The following is an 18,398-nucleotide window of genomic DNA, read 5'->3' on the forward strand; positions in this document are numbered from 1 at the left end:
ACACGGATCCCACCGGATACAGCCTCAGGCTGTGTGTCAGCGACATTTGAAGCGCTCTTGAGTTCAGCGGCGTGGATGCAGCTTAAGCTAACTGATGGTGTCAGTTGCTTGGGATCAGGATTAAGAGCATCACAGACTGCTCGGAGCAACACTGCAGAAAAGTTGTTGCACTTACAAATCTTGGCTGAACTAGAGGTAATCCTCCTCATTAATGCACACGGTCTGTGCTGCCCCGCACTCTCCAGAAAAGAAAATCTCTCTTTAGAAAGGGAACATTAAAAAAGCATTTAGAGAAGTCTGGCAGGCATGTTCTGCGACTTGAAATGCAGACAGAAAGAACGAACCAGAAAAGCCCACAGGAAACAACTTTTACAATTTGCTTTGGAAGGCATGAGTTAATACATTTTTTGTGCCAACATTCAAGGCAACTCTGGTGCTCAAGGTGAAACTCAATGTGGAATAACGGAGAGCAAAAATGAAAATTCTGTAACTCCATAGCTAAACTGTAACTGGTTTCTTGAATTTAAACCTTTCTTGTTACCGTATTTGGGCATGTAAATATACAGATTTTAGTGGAAATTAGGTACTGCGGTGCTTGAGAAAATTCTGCTGCAGGATCACCTGAACCTTCTGATGTCAAAATACTCCTTAAATCAGATTTTCAGTGAGATCTTACAATTATTTCTTCTCCTCCAGGGTGTGTCATTTTAATTCTAGGTGTTCTGGCTCATCTTCCAGGTTGGGACACACATTAATGATAACTGATTATCCCTGGAGTATAACAATAGGCACAGCAGGAGAACTTGCAGTTCTGCTGTCAAGGCCTGTTTTGCTGGGGGAAAAAAAAAATAATAATTTCCCTTTGAACACCTTTGAAGGTCGTGCTGTGAAAGACTAACTGCCTTTATAGTGTGGTTTATGGAGCTTGGCCAAAGCACTTGAAGTGCTTTCGGTCAGATGTCGACATTGTTGTATTTCAAATGGAGTCACACAGTAAACCTTCATTTGCCTAGGAAATTTTCAGGTCCTTTCATCTGAAGCTGTTTCAGTGTTGCTATTTAGATTCTTTGTCTTAGGAGGTGAAGAGTGTTTCTGGCAGTTTGGTAGCTGGGCATGCCTTTAAGGTTAATGCTACAATCAAGTAAGCACAAGCACGAGGCAGCAGCAAATCAACTAATTCTGAAAAATCTTGAGCTAGATTTTTTTCTCAAATCATAATAGCGGATAGATCTAGCAGTGTGCGTGCTGCATTTATGAGGAAATGGGGTGTAGCTTCTACATATAGCTATAAACCCCCTAATGAAGACCGTAACTCAGAATTTTAACCTGTGGCGTGGTGCAAGCCACTGATGAACCATCACAGACCGAGACACCTCATACCAACCGCTGGGACCTGTATGGGAGGTGTCAGGTCCATGCTAGTACATATTTCTATCTCCTGACTGTAAGAGACTGGTCTTGGGTTCTAAACTCCCAGGCAACCATCCCATGTTAAGCTACATCAGTAATCAAGAAACCGGAGACAAAGAGCCTATTCTGCAAGTAGCACCACAGGGTTTACATCCATGTAGGTAATCAGTCCCCAAAACATCCCAGGTAAGCGGCCATGTCCATGCTGTTTGATGGGAGCAGCTCAGGCTCCGTCCCAGCCAACCAGCCACTAACTACAGTCACAGGTCAGGTTGTCACCCTAGTCCCGACCCATCTACCAGCACAGACAGTTGCAACCACACGTACAGGATGCCTGCGAGGAGGAGGCAATTTAAAGGGCTAATCATGGGCTTAGAAAGCAGCCGTGGCTTTAATCTGTGTGCTTTTACAGACTCATCACATGGCTTCAAGTCAGGCAAACTCTTTTCAACTCAGTTTCTTCCTAGCTATGGATGATACTAATCTGCCTTCTTAACAGGACTATCATTATGTGAAGTATTATTACTATGAAGACATGTAAAACAATCTAAAAATATACTGTATCAGCTCCATGGTGTCACTCATTGAAATACAGATTAACTCTTACTGAACCCACCATTATAGCTGCACCTTCCAAACCACAGATTTTTCTCACCCCCAAATGCATTTCACAAAATCTAATTTGTCTTTATGCATTCAGAAAATTAAATAGGACAGAAGAGAGAGGAACAGTGTTGTTTAAGCACGGAGGCACAGTTCAGGAAACCCTTCCCGATATCCCATCCTCTCTCAAAGGGGCAGTAAGCAATTTTTAGCACTTAGCCTCCCACCCATAAAAAATTAGTTGTAAATTCCCATTGGGACAGAATCTGTCTTCAGGTATGTGCATGTACAGTATTCTGCACTCGTGCAATTTGATTTTGATGTGTTTCGGAATCATATATTAAAGAGACGTGGTAAAAAAAAAACAGGAACAAAAAGGCAGGTTTTACCAACCAAACAGCTCTCAATAACTCCTCTTGTTTGTTTATAATAGTGCAGGTACACACATAAAGGCTATTGCCAAGTCTGATGAATACAAGTCTCAGTATTTAAAACACCATCATGGGATTTTGTGTATATCCTTTAGGCAAGATTAATTAGAACAAATTGCCAGTTAGCAACTGAAAATTAATTTTGTCTGTTAATGCCTTTGCTCTGCAATACTTATTTTGAATATTAATGCTTCTAATTTTTAGGCATCATGCACGCTGCCCAGGTGCTGATGCACACTCCATGTAGACAGCACAGCAGAAATTCTACTGCTTTGACACTGTTTATGTCCATTGATACAGGGGGCAAACTTAGAAGAGACCACAGCATTTTCAGAGATTGCATTTGCTGGTGTTTAAATTACAGAAACTATAAAACTCAAAAATATACATCTTTGTTGTTCTAGTCACATATCTTATTTTTCCTTTCATGAGTCCATTAGTATATATATTATTCATTAATGCATGCCAAAAATTCTAGCCTTCTAGTTAAAATGACGACAAAATGTACTTCTGAAGTTAATTTTTATCACATTTTTTATTAAACATTTTTCTCAGTTTATACTTTGAACATAAATACACAAGTTTTATGGCTCATACGTTATAAAAGACACTACTATGTGTTAGAAAACATATATAGAATATATTGTAGTGGTTACACTTGCTCCCCTCTTTTCCTAATATTTTCCATAACTTCTATTAATCTAGAAAAGCAGTATCAGAAAGCAAAATCCAGCCTACCTAGCAGCACAGTCTACAACAGCTACAGAGACTATTTGCCAGCTGTAAGAGAAGCTTTGGTTCCTGCCTGTTTCCACAGTAAGGTAATACCAGTTAGCTGCATACCGGAAAACAAACGTTGCACCTTGTGCTCGGTTAGTCACTAAAAATCTGATTCATGACGATGTGTATTTTTACAGACAGACATACAGCTTCTTTTTTGCTTTATAGCTTAGGAAGATAAATAGATAGGTATTTTCAAAATAGTATTATATAAATGAGGGACCTGGTTCCGTTCTTACTGAAGTCACTGGCAAAACTCCAGTGTACTTTCAGAAGAGCAGATTTGTACTTTGTTTCTACTGTCTTACCGATAAAACTGAAGAAAATTATATTTCAGCTGGAAGATAGGATGAATTTCACTTTAGAACTCTCATGCATTACTCCTAGCAGATCCTGTAATAACGCCATGCATGGATTTCCGGTTGAATGTGTAGTGAACTCTGCTTACTGCTCCTAGCGATGAAGATCCACGAGAGAGTGGACATGATCCTTCTGTCCTGAAGGCACAGACGTGGAATCCCACACCCAAAGAGCACGCAGAATAAGACCTGTGGTCCTTTTACTGCAGTGCAGCAAAGGGATACTAGATTATATATGCTTTATACACAGAAGAATCTTTTAACTTGTTTATCAATATACATACATTAAACTGTACAATGTAGTACTTCCACACAGTGGGCAAAGAGCAGCTCCCAGGGCCATAGCTATGGAAGAGTGTACAAAATTCAACTGACCTTGATCCCTCAAGCTGGGCAAGCCCAGGCAGTAGGCCAGGGAGAAGAGGAAAAGTTTGGGAAAATGTTGCCAGCTGCCTGGCTTAGAGGCACTCTGCTTTCTTGGGGTTTTTTTTTTGCACCAGGACTCATGCCAACACTAAGCCCATACCAATGCTGCCAACACCCAGATAAAGTTGTAAGATTCACAGAGAAAGACACAGAATAAAAGCACAAAACAGTAATGAAGATCATAAACCTACAATCCCATCTGTACCAGGTGTCCTTTGTGACTCATTGAAGTCCATGCTATTATGGCTCAAGAATCCTGCTCTGATCAGGATGTATGGTGTGGGCAAAACCTCCGAAAAGAAATCGGGGTGTGTATCTGATTTTTGAAATGCCTATTTTGGTGCCACCTAGCAGGCAAAGACTGACTGCACTGGCATTCCCTCTGTCCCACGTACTTGGTGTCAGGGAAGACCTGACGTTACTCCAGTGCTCTGTCAAACCTGTAAGTCAGGCCACTCACTGATTTTGGGGTCACCTTGATAGAGATTTGCTTTTTAGAGCAGACAGACTGAAAATCTGAGAGATGCACAGATCTGCTGCAAAAAAAAGAAAATAAATTTCATCAACATTTTATAAACAAAAAACTACTGCTATTTTGAAAAAAAAAAAATTTTATCTTATATAGAACAAAATAATTCCATCTCTAGTACTGTTTACCTTGAAATGTCGTGGGCAAATGTATGGTTGATGTTGATTTAAACTAGGCAGATTGAAACAAAACATGGTGGAATCAAAGAGTTTGTATTAGAAGTAGCACAAATAATTTCAAGGCAAACCATCCCCTTACTGGAATAATAATGGTACCGAAGTAGCCAGAAGTTTTACTTGATTCTAGTCGCTGCATACATCTGGCACACGTTCTGCTTCAGATATATTTAATTTACATTTTACTGAACTGATGGACAGTATTAGAGTTCCTAATGTATTCAAACAAAACTTAATCCTCCCAATTTCTCTGGATCTTTCAGTCTATTGACAAGGGAAAAGGATGTTCCCAGTGACTCAATTCAACATCTTATCTGTATTAAACATATTTTGACTGAAGGATGTTGTCTCATCACCATTTTTGGCAACGTCTTTGTGAGCTGAAGGCTTTGTCTTATATTCCACATGTGCAGAGACTAGCACAGAAAGCAATTTCAGTAGGAATCCCAAATTCAAAGTTTCCTTTGGAAATACATTGATTCATTAAGAAACAACGATGAGGTCTCTGTAGAATTCGGCCCTCTAACATGACCAAAGCAACCGCTTGCCCGACTGAGTGAACCGAGCTGTGCACGCTATTTTCACAATATCCATTTACAAGACACTGCTTTGATGAAACTCTGGGTGAAAAGAGATGACCGCCACCCAGATGTGACCGTATCTCTGCTGTTGCTCTGTGTCATTATTTGACAGGTGTTTGCCAGAGGACATAGCACAAATCAATTGATGTAGGACCTATACCCACAGTGATTACCTGCACTTCCTATAGGTATTCCAATATTAATGTATTTCTCCCCCATTAATGATTTAATTAATAATCTCATTATTAATTTACTGGATGTGCATGCCTCCTTACAAACAGCATAGCCCATGTCTAGCTTTGATACCAAGTTGCCGGGGAAGAATGCATTGGCAGCACTGCAATGCACAGCTGTCCTGTATCTGTATTTTCTATTTGCCCTATGCCATGGCATCCTTAGAATTTTCCCTGTATAACAAAACTGAGTCACAGACATTGCACCTACCAAGAAAATTAGTGCGCTTTTTGTACTGCAACATTTTTAATAATACTGAGCATTAGAAATAATAATAATAATAAAATCTATTTTCTATGTTGAAATAAACAAATACCAGTCAATTAATGTAACTGCTTTTGTCCAGACGAAACTCTGGCTTGTGGAATGATGTTAAACACTATTATAGTAATTACCAAATTAATACTAGCTTGCATTAGGCTATTTATTGCTTAAAAATATTTGCTAATTTGTTAAGATCTACAGTCCATGCAATAGTCTCTTTGGAAAAAGAAACAACAGCTGATTTATATAAGCAAAAACCAGCATGAGACATGGCATGTGTTCCTTGATTCCCTAAGTGCTATAGAACATAATTATGATATTTATAAATGTGAATATAAATAAAGTAGAGATTCTAAAACCATTCAAAAGTGTCTAACAGATCCTTTTTGCTCTAAGTATCAAGGACAGCATCAACGGCTAAATGTTCTCTAATACCCTAACACTGCAGAATCTTCTAAGTATGTGAAGGCTCTGTCTTGCAACCCTTAATCCTGTGATCAAAGCCTCATGAAATTGTTCCCAGGTGTATTAAGTCTATCCATTTGGGTCCTAAGCTGGCATTTGCTGTAAAAGGGTATCAGGGTTTTCCTTAATAGCAGAAAGTGTCTTGCATTTAGTTTGCTTAGATATTTAATAGTGGGATTTGCCAGACCATCACTGAAGAGACTAGTTCATCTTGTCGCTGCTGCTTGGTCTTCTTGTTCACTCTTCTGTGTCCTTGGCCACCAGAAATGACTAACACTGAACTCGCCTTCATTTTCTTGGATCTCTGTCTTTTACTTTTAAATGAGATACTTTGATCCTTCAAAAGCTCATAAATGTTACTGTCTTCTGGCCTATGTTCTAGGGAACTTGATCCATGAGACAACGTAAGGGATCCAGAAGACGATGACAAGTCACTCTTTTGTGCAATGGATCCTGCTGAACCCCCCAGCCAAACTGCAGTGTCAGGGGTGTTACTAAGGGAAGAGCCTGGTCTGTCACTGTGCAGAATGTTCTTTTGGTCATCATCTTTAGGTTCTGAGCCAGAAGGCAGGCTGTTCCTCAGTTTGTTTCTGTTTTTCTTGTTTAGAGACGTAGCCATTACAAGAAACTTGACTGGGCCGTTGTGTGCATGATACGACACCATTCCTCTTCCTGGAGCCAGAAGAAAAACACAATTAGAGAACATTATTTATTTTACCACAGTGTTCCACCATAATTAGTTCTTGAAATTTGCTCAGAAAAGCGTAACTCTTAAAACCCTATTATATGCATCCAGCCTGTCTTTTGCATTGTGTGCACACAATTTATAGAAAAAAATGTACCAAAAAATAATCTATTGTACCACAGGCATTTTAGGACTGTAGTAATAAATCAGCTGAAACGTGGCATTATGGATTTTAGTTTTGTGCTCTGTTCTCACAACAGCATGAGTACAGAAATGCTGCTAACTTTTTTGTTGGCATCGACACAAATGTAACACTGTGAGTTTTCTCCAGTAATCCACAAACAAAATATGTGGTTTTCAATTAATCCCATTGTACCCCTGTACCTCTCCAGAACAGCGTAAGAACATCGGTTTCATTGTGACAGACCCCTCCACACTGTACAGCAGGAACTAAACCCCATCCTTCTTAATGGCTGCCTAGTTACCATGGCAGATTCATAAGGAAATGACCAAACAATTATTATTTTTTTTCTTTTTTTAAAAGTATAAATACTGCTAAAAACAGTGGGATTTTGGTAGTACAAAGATTTACATAGTGCAAGTCTTTAGAATGTATGAAAAACAAATTGTACATGACCAAATTCAGAAGCTGTAACAGTATCAATAAATGTGTCTTTCACAGCAAAAAAGAAGAAAAAAGTAGCCTTCTACAACATGGAAAAAAGCTAGGCTATCAAGGGAAAAAGCCACAACCCTACAAATCAACTCTGTCCATCCCCAACTCCTTAATGCATTCCAGGTAACGATAAAAGATATCCTGCTTTTACAGAAAGCGCAATGATATAAAGATGAATTATCACTATTGGAAGCACAACTGGGAAGAGTCACAATTTTTCAGTTCAAATTCCAAATATGGTATCAAAGACTATAAAAATAGATCTCTAAATGGATCTGTGAAATCTGACAAATCTTGACCCAAAATATAGGCAAGAATATACAGATGACATAAACCACAATAATCAAAACAGAAACCAGAAGAACAAAATGAGAGATTTTTTGATTCTGCAACTACGCATTTTCTTGTATTGCGTTTATTTTCACCTAGCATAAGTTCCCTATTTTTTAAGAAGCTTTTATCCTGTGTCATACTAGATTATTGCTGCGTATCTTGCTGAACACAGAGGATTTAGTTTTCGTTTTGCAAAGTTACATAAGCTCCCCCCCCTCCCCCGAAGGGAGTTGCAAACAGCTTGCCTCAGAAAATCTGCCAGCTTCCCTAACACAGCGCAGAAGCTCGAGCAGAATCCTGAACCCAAAACATAGCATGGCAAAGTCTCTATTAAACACACTTTTACAATCTTGCTTCTGCTAGTAGCTTAAACATTTGCAAAGTGATACAGCAGCATTCATGCGTCCGTATTTCACATGGGGCGATGTGGAAGTAACTCAATAAATGCATCTCTCCAAAATGCAAAAATCTCGATAATTGTCAAAAAAATTAAATATATGCTCTCATATATTCCTGGTATCCCATTTTGGGGAGAAAATTTTTCGGCACAAAACCGATTGACTGAATAACCAGTTAGACAACATACTAAATTTCCAGGACCTATGTCTCTAAACTTAATGCGTCTATTTTCCCCAAATCTGGATGAAAGATTGTTTGCTTTCTCTTCGCATCCCCATATATTTGCCTGTATCCTGACAGGCTTAATGCCTATCCTAGTCTTATGCCCTAAAGAAAAACAGTTGCCCCGGCTCAAACAACTGAGACCAAACTAGACAAGTATCTGGATATACTCTAAAGCTCAGGAAGAAGAACACATGAAATTTCATCACAAAGCTCTGACATATATTTAAACAATACGTATCATTTGGCAGGTTCACTTAAACTACTGACAGAAGAGAAACGATCTGTTTGAGAAATTTCACTCACCAGTTACTTTGGGAATCCCCTGCAAGCGCGGCACTGGCAATGCTACTATTATACCCAGGTTTGTTCCAACCAGCAATAACCCATGGCACACCAGGAGGCTGGTCACAGAAACACGCTGCTGCCCTGCGAAGTTTAGAAAGCGCTGCGTTACTTAAGAGTGATGGTCTCTGCCTAGATCAAAGGAGTTTCAGGCAAATACAATCAGCTGTTCCGTCTCATTCAGCAAAGCACTCACCGCCAAGGCAAGTATTTTGCTGGATTGTGGTATTAAACTCTACATGCATGACAATTTAAATACTATTAAATCTCTAGCCCACAGTATCTAAAAGCAGACATATATTACCTTTTATACAAATAGACTATGTTTATATATTCTCCATAATAAAACTGAAAGGCATTTCATTTCACAATACTCAATAATATATTGCCATAACACACTTGTTCACGATTACTTTTTTCTCCTAGCTTTTATTCTGTGAAACTGTACCAGAAGCGGTGTCCCCCTGTTGGAGACTGGCTCCCCCGCACAAGAATGGCATTGGCATACTGGAACAAGTCCAACGGAAGGCAACCAAGATGATCAGGAGACAGGAATGCACAGTGTACAAAGAGAGGTTAAAAGAAGTGCTGCCTGCACCTATCTGATGGGAAGGCGCAGAGAAGACAGTCAGACTCTATTCTGACGTGCCCAGTGATAGGGTAAGACACAACAGCTCGAATTTGGAACGTGGGAAATTTGGATTATAAGTAGGGAAACGCTTCTTCATCTTAAGGGTGGTCAAACACTGCAATGAGCTGCTCAAACAGGTTGTGGAATCTCCATCCTATCCAAAGATATTAAAAATTTGGCTGGACAAGTCCTTGAACAACAAGGTCTAATCAGGCATGCTTCAAGAAGGGTGGACAAGATGACTTCCAGAGTAATTTCCAATCAAAATTGTTCTGCGATTTTCTACAACTCATTATTTATGGGATTGCTATTTTTCTAATGAAAACAAAGTAATTTTTGCTTGCAATGCTCACTAAATATCTTTGATTCAGTTTAGATGGATTTTCAAAAGGGCCTTTCCAAGTTTCAGAAATGGAATTTACTACTTGCCCAAACTTCTGCCATGGCCGAAATTCATGTGGAGGAGCACTTAAGCTCTGCTGGAACCCTCCAGGTTCAAAGCCTACATGTTCTGGGATTTATTATTTACTTTACCAGAGCAGTCATTCCCTTCTTTATCATAGCTCTCAAGTTGTCACTCACTTATCAGTAAGTGAGTAAGAGAATCTGGATTCCATGTCTGATATAACTTGGATGAACCCACATGTTCCACACTTTGGAAAAGAACCTTAATTATGGTGTATCACAAATGAATGCATTTTTCATCTTGTCCCTTGAAGCCAAACTACATCCAAGAATACATGAACCACAGACCCATGGGGAAAGCAGGGAAGGAGCAGCTTGACTGCAGCCCAAAGCGCTCAACTGGAAAGCAGGAGGCAGACACCACAGTTCAAGTCTTCCCTCCCAGAACTTTACAAAAACAAAGTATTAGTCCAGCAACGGTGAGTTGTAAAAGGCACACACGTATGCTGCAGGGCCAGATCCAGAATCCCAGCTCTGTCTACCCAGAACCACATTCTAAAATACCCTTCAGGCATGACGATTAGGTCATCCTCGGCAGGTGTAACAAGCACGAGTAAGATGAAGCAGCTCCATCTACTCATGCAGACCTTCAGAGACACCTATGTTGTTTTCCATAAACCGTAGCTGTTTGTGCGGGTAGGATGGCTTCATCTCTCTTTGGCTAGATAAACATGGATGGTCTATGCCTAAAGCTAAATTGCAAGCCTTTTGAAGATCTGAATTTGCTTTTTTTTTTGGATGGGGTTTGTTTGGGTGATTTGGTTCTGGTGGGGTTTTTTAGTGGTTTAGTTTTTTTTTATTATTTTGGTTTGTTTTTTTGAGATATTAATGGGATTAATTTAGTTTCCAAAACAAAGCACACAAAGGCGCTCCTTCAGCACAAAAGTTCAAACAGTGATGCCCAAACACCTCTGTGTATTGCAGTTTTCAAAAATCAGTATTTGAATTCCGTGATTTAGAGCTCAGGTTTGTTCAAATTACGTATGACATGTGAGCCCTCTCCCACAACCGGTGCCACAGCAAGCGCAAGGTAACTGCAGGTTAGCTTAACCTCACTCCATTGCACTTAAAGCTTGTTTTACAAAGTACAGACAGAAATACTTCAGTACAATTTAAAAAACTTTTAAAATTATCAAAACCTCCATTTGTATGTTTGCCTCTCAAACCTCTTGCAGAAGCAAGATGCTCACATTTTTAAACAAAAGGTCTTTAATGTTTTTTTTAAAGCATTTAAAGTATAAAATAATATGCATGATTTCGTACTCCAACCCTGAAGCAACTTCTAACCAGTAATTTCTACCAGGGAAGTCTGGTAATATGCATTACTGCTTCCATAGGTGAAACCAGCAAATTATCAGCCAGCAACTTAGAATCTTAAACACTGAGCACAACCTTAAGCATGAGTCATCTATCGTGAGGTCAAAAGGAAAAACACTTGCTTAGAAGTCTTAGAAAAGCAGGAAACATCTGCATCTGAAAATATACTTTGAAATAGCATATAACAACTGAAAAACAAAAAGACATCTAAATTAAAAAAACCCTATTAAAATATTCACTTCAAATACTTATTTGTCATCTGCTAGCCAAGGTTTGATATCATACTTTTCTTTGCTATTTTTTGATTTTTTTATTTTGATATACTTCAATTCAGAGAAAAAAAATGTAAACCCAATTCTCCAGAATGAGTTATGCAGTAATCACAGAAATTAACATGCAGGGAAAATGATAAACGTAAATGCCAAAATCAATCAAATACTTTTATCATTAAATGACGACTTTTAGATCACACTGTCACAATGCAACGAAGGACTTTTAAAACCTGTAAGATAATCTGACAAATATCTTGACTTTACGAAGAACTGAAGCCGACAATTAAGCTTATACATGAATAAATGGTTATGGCTATGTTCTGCTCTATGTTCACCATTCTCAGGTCTCAGCTACAACCACCATCAGACCCAGGTAAATCCTCATGTGTTCCCACATAGATCTTCTGAAGTCAACCCTAGGTAGGTGCAATGGCACACTGATGCATATCCTCTTATACGACCATGCTGTTCTTACTACATATAAAAAAACCCCACTGTACAGATCTATTGGGCTGACCTAAAATTTTCCCCAATCCTTTTATCATTTCCCAGCAGTGAAGCCATAAAACAACTGCATTTTATGATCTGGCACCTGGTGGGGTGGGCACAAAAGAAAGTTGGAAGCCTCAAAGTATAGTTTGTTTTCCGCAGAGAGGAAATGATACTTTTTTTTTTCCTTTGCTTTTCTCATCTGTTTCCAGGAAACACACATGTCATTAGAGGATATATGGATATAAACAGAACCCAGCAACTTAAGCAGAAATCACATCTTTGTTAAACAGATAACCTGTCATCATCCATATAAGCAACGAAATTATATGTATCAAGGTCACAGTAATCTCTTTAAAAGGACAAACTCTTTTAGAGCTGAGAGGAAAAACATGTTTAAGGATGTTCTTGAATAACGAAATATTGAATGTGACTATGAAAAAAACAAGGGAGCTGTCTGCTTATGTACAGTATGATTTTTTTTTTGGCGCGAGCCATGATAAAGGCTGGTGAAAAGCTGCCTTTGTTGAGTTTCAACTGCAGATCACAAACGCAAAGCACAAACTTGCTCTACAAATGAAGTACACTGCACTACTGAAGTGTGTATATTTGTCTTCAAATGTTAATAGATTTTTTTTTTCCCCTGCTGCTCAGTACGCCCTCTGTTTAGCTAACAGAGCTGTGCTTGGGCCGCTGAAAAGCGATCCAGCCGTACTGTGGTTTAGTAAATAGTGAAATAAATAGTTACCTCAACCTGTAACTACGATGATGCTCTTCCTCTCAACCATTATTTTCCTTTCTCATATGGCATTTGTGCTTTTTTGGTGTTCTGTTGTGGAACACAGGCTTGTTATACATTATTAGGAAGTATTTTGGATGATATATGAAGCAAGGGTACTGCGGACCACTCTGTGACCCTGGTTTAATTTCCAGCCCTGCATTCCTACACACAAACTTCCCATAACTCCAGAAAGCAAGAGCCCCCCCCAGCTCCATTTTTCATAAGCAGACTGCCACAGATTAAAAAAGTTACATCCAGCAGAAAAAAAGCTTCTGCCAGACATAGTCTGCTTTTTCACGTTACTAAAATTTGTCGAAGCATAAGGACAATCACCTCCTGTGCCATTTCCCTTACACTCTGTGACTCTGCCCTGCCCGCTGTGCTGCAGGGTTGTCTGCAAAGGAGGCACATCCTTTACAACAAGGAGAGCAGGCAGTGATATTTAAAGCCATCTTCGACTAGGAACAAAACTGGGAAAATCTAATGCTATGAGGCCTAGTTACTAAGGTTCTGAGAACCTCCTACTCCTCTATCTTAATTAGCTACTACAGCTGTCCTTTAAATATAGCACTGTAACTCTTGGTGACCATTCCTGACAGTGACAGTAATTATTTTCTTTACTTTTACTATATAATGACAAAATAATTTTTTTAGCTTCATGGAGTGATGCTCCTCTCATTTACATTGCTTTAAACCAAGACACAGGTGACATCTCACATAGGCTATCAGGGCAATATTACATATTGTTGTTCCTACTAAAATCTTGGCAAAGGTAGTCCAGCAGAATTCTTGGAAGTTATATTGAGATCTTGCCTTTTTACTCTCTCTTCTTAAGAATCTCAGCAATATTTTTTCACCATTTTCTTCCTTCTCATTTCAATACAATTTGAATTTTTACTTATCTGTTATTTTTGCATATTAAGGAACTCCTGTTGGATTTCAGAGAACGGAACAGAGATGTTTCCTTTAAAACCAAAAGATGTCCTGCAGCACATACAGCACTTCTAAACATTAATCAGAGTCCTTAAAAATCCTCAGTAAAGGCACAATACAAATTTTGTAAATATGCAGCCATTTCACTCCCTTTCTGTTTTACTTTTTTTTTTCCTTATAAAAAAATCTCTGTGTAGTATGTACTACACAGAGTTTGATTAATTCTTTGGCTGCTCTTGGTTCCAAAAGGTCCTTACTGCTGCTTTATTATGTAAACCTCCTACTCCTCTGTCTTTTAGCCTTTGCTGTAGCAGCATTATTGGGATCATATAAACAAGCCCGAGAGCTGTTGCTAAATAATTGAAATTCATTTCATTTTTAGAATGGATTCTCCCTTGGAACATTTTATGTAATAATGTTCTACTCCTGAAATAAATTTCCATTTCCATTCACTGGAGTGCTTTTCGTGAAGATACCAGGAAAAAAAAAAAAGGGAACTAAAATGGGTAAGAATGACACTGAGGAGATATAATTAGCCAAAACTCTTTTTAAAAAAATTATGTGTTACATCAGCAGTTTTATTACCATGGCAATGAACACTAAAGCTAAATTTTTGAAGATTTTTATATGCAGAAAATATTTATAAGGGAGGCCCTATTTCCATTCCACCCCCCGATAAACAGCAGAACATATTATAAGTTAATCTTCTTTTTACAACTGATCATGGTTTCTTTGCATAACTGTGATGAATTTAATCAAATGACCTATTTAAAGGCAGGCGATTTGCTGCCGTTCAGTGTTGGAGCTAGAGTCAAACACCACGTGTAAAAACCACCCTGTCTAGAACGAGATATAAATGGCCACAATTTAAAATAAAGTTTTATTGCAAAACTAATGGGGTCTGAAAGAAAATGTGGTAAGATGACAGAGACTGAAGAAGTGAAACAGTTTTGATGCAAGAGTTAGGTATAACTCTTGTAAGACTATAAATACATCTCAGTGCTGGAAGAACTGGCTTCTGCTAGAAACGAAGCAATAAAGCTGGCGCACACATTGCCTATAAAAACTGGAGAAGCTCGGTCTATTGTAGTCTATAAACAGGGAGAGACAAAAAGACATGGGCACCCTCATGGACACCTCGTGCTCAGCCAGGCCAGTATCACTTTTCTGTCTGTCCCTTCTCCTAGCACTGCCACAGCTCCCACCCGATGTGGTCACTGATGCTGAAGTGCTAGCCACTGGCAAAACGGATACAGGCCAAGCGCAACTCTCCGTGACACTGATGATTTGGGGATGACTGAACAGCTTCTGTCTCAAAAGACTCAAAAGATCTGTTAAACTTTATCCAAACAACCAAAGGTTCCATCTCCACTTATAAGACAAACCTTTTAATTCAACAAATTGAAGTTCCAAACAGCAAAACACTGAGCGCACTCCAAAATGGGAGGGTGTGAGTGGTTCAGCTGGGTTCACTGGGACTACTGATGTAACTAAAATTAAGCAAGTGGTTTTTTGGTCTGGATCCTAGGCAAATTGACTCCATCGTACTTTGATACTAAGTTCCAGAAGCAAATGCAAACCTCTGCAAAGCAAACACATTTTCATGGCAGACTGCTCTGTCCTACTGCTCCACAACCACCAAAAAAATGACTGAACAGAAGAATCCACCTGCTTATCTATACAATTACATTTATATTCTCCTCTAAGGAGGAGAGCTGATATTCAGCCTGCTCCCTGCACACATTGTTCTTCTGGGCAGGCGACAGACTGTGATTTACTAAAGCAAACAGTCGTGAGTCAGTCATCAGGCTCAAAGTCCGAGACAGACCTTCTGATTCTGGCCTAATCTACAACACCCTGGAGAATGACAGTGATAAAGAGAAAACAAAAATGTTATCAAACGATGCAATTCAGGTACCTGGCAACATATTGTGAACAGGCGTGGCGACGTTAATATCCTGGAGGTGCTTCAGTGTCTCAGTGTGGAACAGGCGAAGCGTAGATCCAGATGTGAAGGCAATCCAGATTCCCACTCCAGCAACAGCCATGTGAGAGATAACCATCCCTTCCTCTTGATGGGCTTCAAAATGGCTCTGTAAGAAAATCAAGGACTCCGTAGGGAGATGCAACTGAACAGCACTCACAGCACTGGACACTTCTAAGATTCAGCTGGGCAGTGTGCTGGGCCACCTTGTCTAGACTGTGCTTTTGCCAAGAAAGGTTGGACCAGACAATCCTTGAGGTCCCTTCCAACCTGGTGTTTTATGATTCCACGAACATCATTCAACCTTCCTTATCGGCTCTTCCGTGTAGGTATTGTATCTTTGTCCTCCGTGTCAAGGACAAAGTTAGCTGCTTCTGCTTTGCTCAGGCTATGTCCTGACTGCTGTGTACGATCTGATCATTGTCCTGTTACCTTTTTTTGAAAATACATCATCATTATTAGTATGGAAGGATTCTCAGCTCTTGAACCAAAGTTCTAGCTAATGATAAAGTAACTTCACAGTAACTTAGATGTTGTATTTATTAAAAATACTGCATGGTAGGGGCTGGTAAGAGCTTAAAAGCTGGGATTTAAAAGAATTTTGTATTTCTTTATTGATACCCCTTTGGGAAAACTATCACAGATAAGGTTCCTGGGAGCAGGCAGATTTTTTCCTAATATGTTACTTTATCTACGGCAAAACTCCTCTTTAAACAATAACAAAAATATTTTTCTTCTGTTCTGTTCGGGGGTCTTTCCAGAACAAGGATAACAGAATCAAAGAAAAAGTCAGCTTTAGAAAGTAGAGTGTTTATGAACATAAATTCACCATTATTTGCTCAAGTATGTACATAACACTGTGAGCCTTAATACTGTGGCTTGCTTTTTGACTCTGAATTTCACAAGTATTAGCCATTTTGTTTTTCTGTCCTTCAAAATATTGATGCTTGTCATCAGAAAGGACGAAATCCTCCTTCTGAAGGTAAATAATGCAAGACTTTCAGGGTCACTAGATCAAGACTTATTCCTTGATCTATTGCCTTCAGTTACAACTTCTGCATGGCTCCGGGAAGGTCAAAACCTCTCTACACACCCCTGTTAACATGCAAGATAAAGCTGTAGTAAGGTTCTTTAATCATTAACAAGAAGTAGGGATATTTTTTTTTCTAGTTTTGTCTTGTAAGTAAACTGTCTCTGAAGTGAAACAGCCTTTTCATGTTGTGCCAGCTATTATCAAATACAGAGAACTATTCTGATAAAGATAAAACTTCCTTGGCTAAATAAATGACGAACTGTTCCTTGGATACAAATCTGTCTCTGGAGGGATATGGAAGTAAATATCTGTTCTAATATTCACGCTACATATTGTATACACTTAGTTATATTTGCAGATAAAACGCAAAAGTACCCTCTTCCTCCTTGTAAAGGCACACTTAAATTTTCCATGCATTACAATTAAGAGATACATTTTTATGATTTTGCGTCAAAATCTAAATTATGTGTTTCTCAGGCTAAACTCTTAGCCTAAAACAGGTATGTTTTGAATATATTAGTGTTATAGTTATTCAAATTCTCTGTCTAAATTCAACAAACAGCATAAGATCAGAGATAAAGAATAGACATTTGAGCTTCACAAACTATAACTTTTGATATTATACTTAGTAGGCACTTAATTTTCTTCTCCTACTTTATTACTCTATGAATTAGTACTTTCCACTGAGAAATTGGCTGTTTAAAAATAAGGGGAATGATTTTTCCCCCCCTTTTCATTTGCTAACACTACTGTTCAAATGTTCGGTTTTTAGTAAATAAACAGAGAAGTTTCTCTTCAGCTATTAGCAGTGGTTCAGTTTTTTAAAGTGTTACTTCTTACTTTTTGATTCTTTGAATAACAATACTGCAGAATGCAAGGCAAGCACCTCTGGCAGGCACATTTATATTCACTGTTGTCCACAAGTAACCTCCATTCCATTCTTTACTAAACGATATACACAATTTGAAAATCATAAAGTTTATTCAACAGAAGAATTCATCCATGAACAACAGCTTTCTAAGCCAAAAACAGCTCTTATGACTAAATTTCCTGATATTCTCATCATGCATGTTTCATTGCAAAAAGGATTTTAAAATAAAAAATTCTGTTTACAGACTCATACATTGCCACATTGATGAGCAACTGACTTTTGAAAACTTCTCAGGGACAGATCCAAGGCCACTGAAGTGAACCTGGCCAGCAACTTGCACTGTTCGGAATCAGAAGAAAAATGAAGCTGATTGTAAAAAAAATGAATTTTCTCTGCAATGGTCTGACCAGAGCTGGCAATTCTGTTGGTGCCACTGTAAACAACTTGCACATGCATTTTTGTCACATTCCTTTTTTACCAGCCAACTCATTACTCTCCCACTTAGTCTGCCCTGCTGTTCGTACAGCTGTCCACTGAAACACGTAGACACATTTAAAAGAAAAACTGTCATATTGTCAACGCCACAAGCAGCGTATGAAAAGAACTATTCTTCTCATTCAAAGGGTCTTCTAACACAGAGTAGGAAGGTACCCAAAACCTGTGCATTCTTTTACAAATGCATGGGTTTTGTACAGAACTTTGAC

At 38.7% G+C, this 18,398-nt stretch overlaps 1 protein-coding gene across 1 annotated transcript in view; it reads right to left on the minus strand.

Annotated features, from left to right (window-relative positions):
* Positions 1-2,969: 2,969 nt before the first annotated feature.
* Positions 2,970-18,398, minus strand: part of ARHGEF10 (Rho guanine nucleotide exchange factor 10) — a 102,533-nt gene continuing 87,104 nt past the window's right edge. Inside the window, exons 26-28 of the mRNA XM_074153000.1 lie at positions 15,725-15,899; positions 8,880-9,002; positions 2,970-6,930 (exon numbers count right to left, since the gene is read on the minus strand). Coding sequence (XP_074009101.1) covers positions 6,416-6,930; positions 8,880-9,002; positions 15,725-15,899 — 813 coding nt within the window. The 3' untranslated portion in view covers positions 2,970-6,415. The remainder of the gene's footprint in view (positions 6,931-8,879; positions 9,003-15,724; positions 15,900-18,398) is intronic.

This window comes from Numenius arquata, chromosome 9 (assembly GCF_964106895.1).
Source record: "Numenius arquata chromosome 9, bNumArq3.hap1.1, whole genome shotgun sequence".
Taxonomy (NCBI): Eukaryota; Metazoa; Chordata; class Aves; order Charadriiformes; family Scolopacidae; genus Numenius; species Numenius arquata.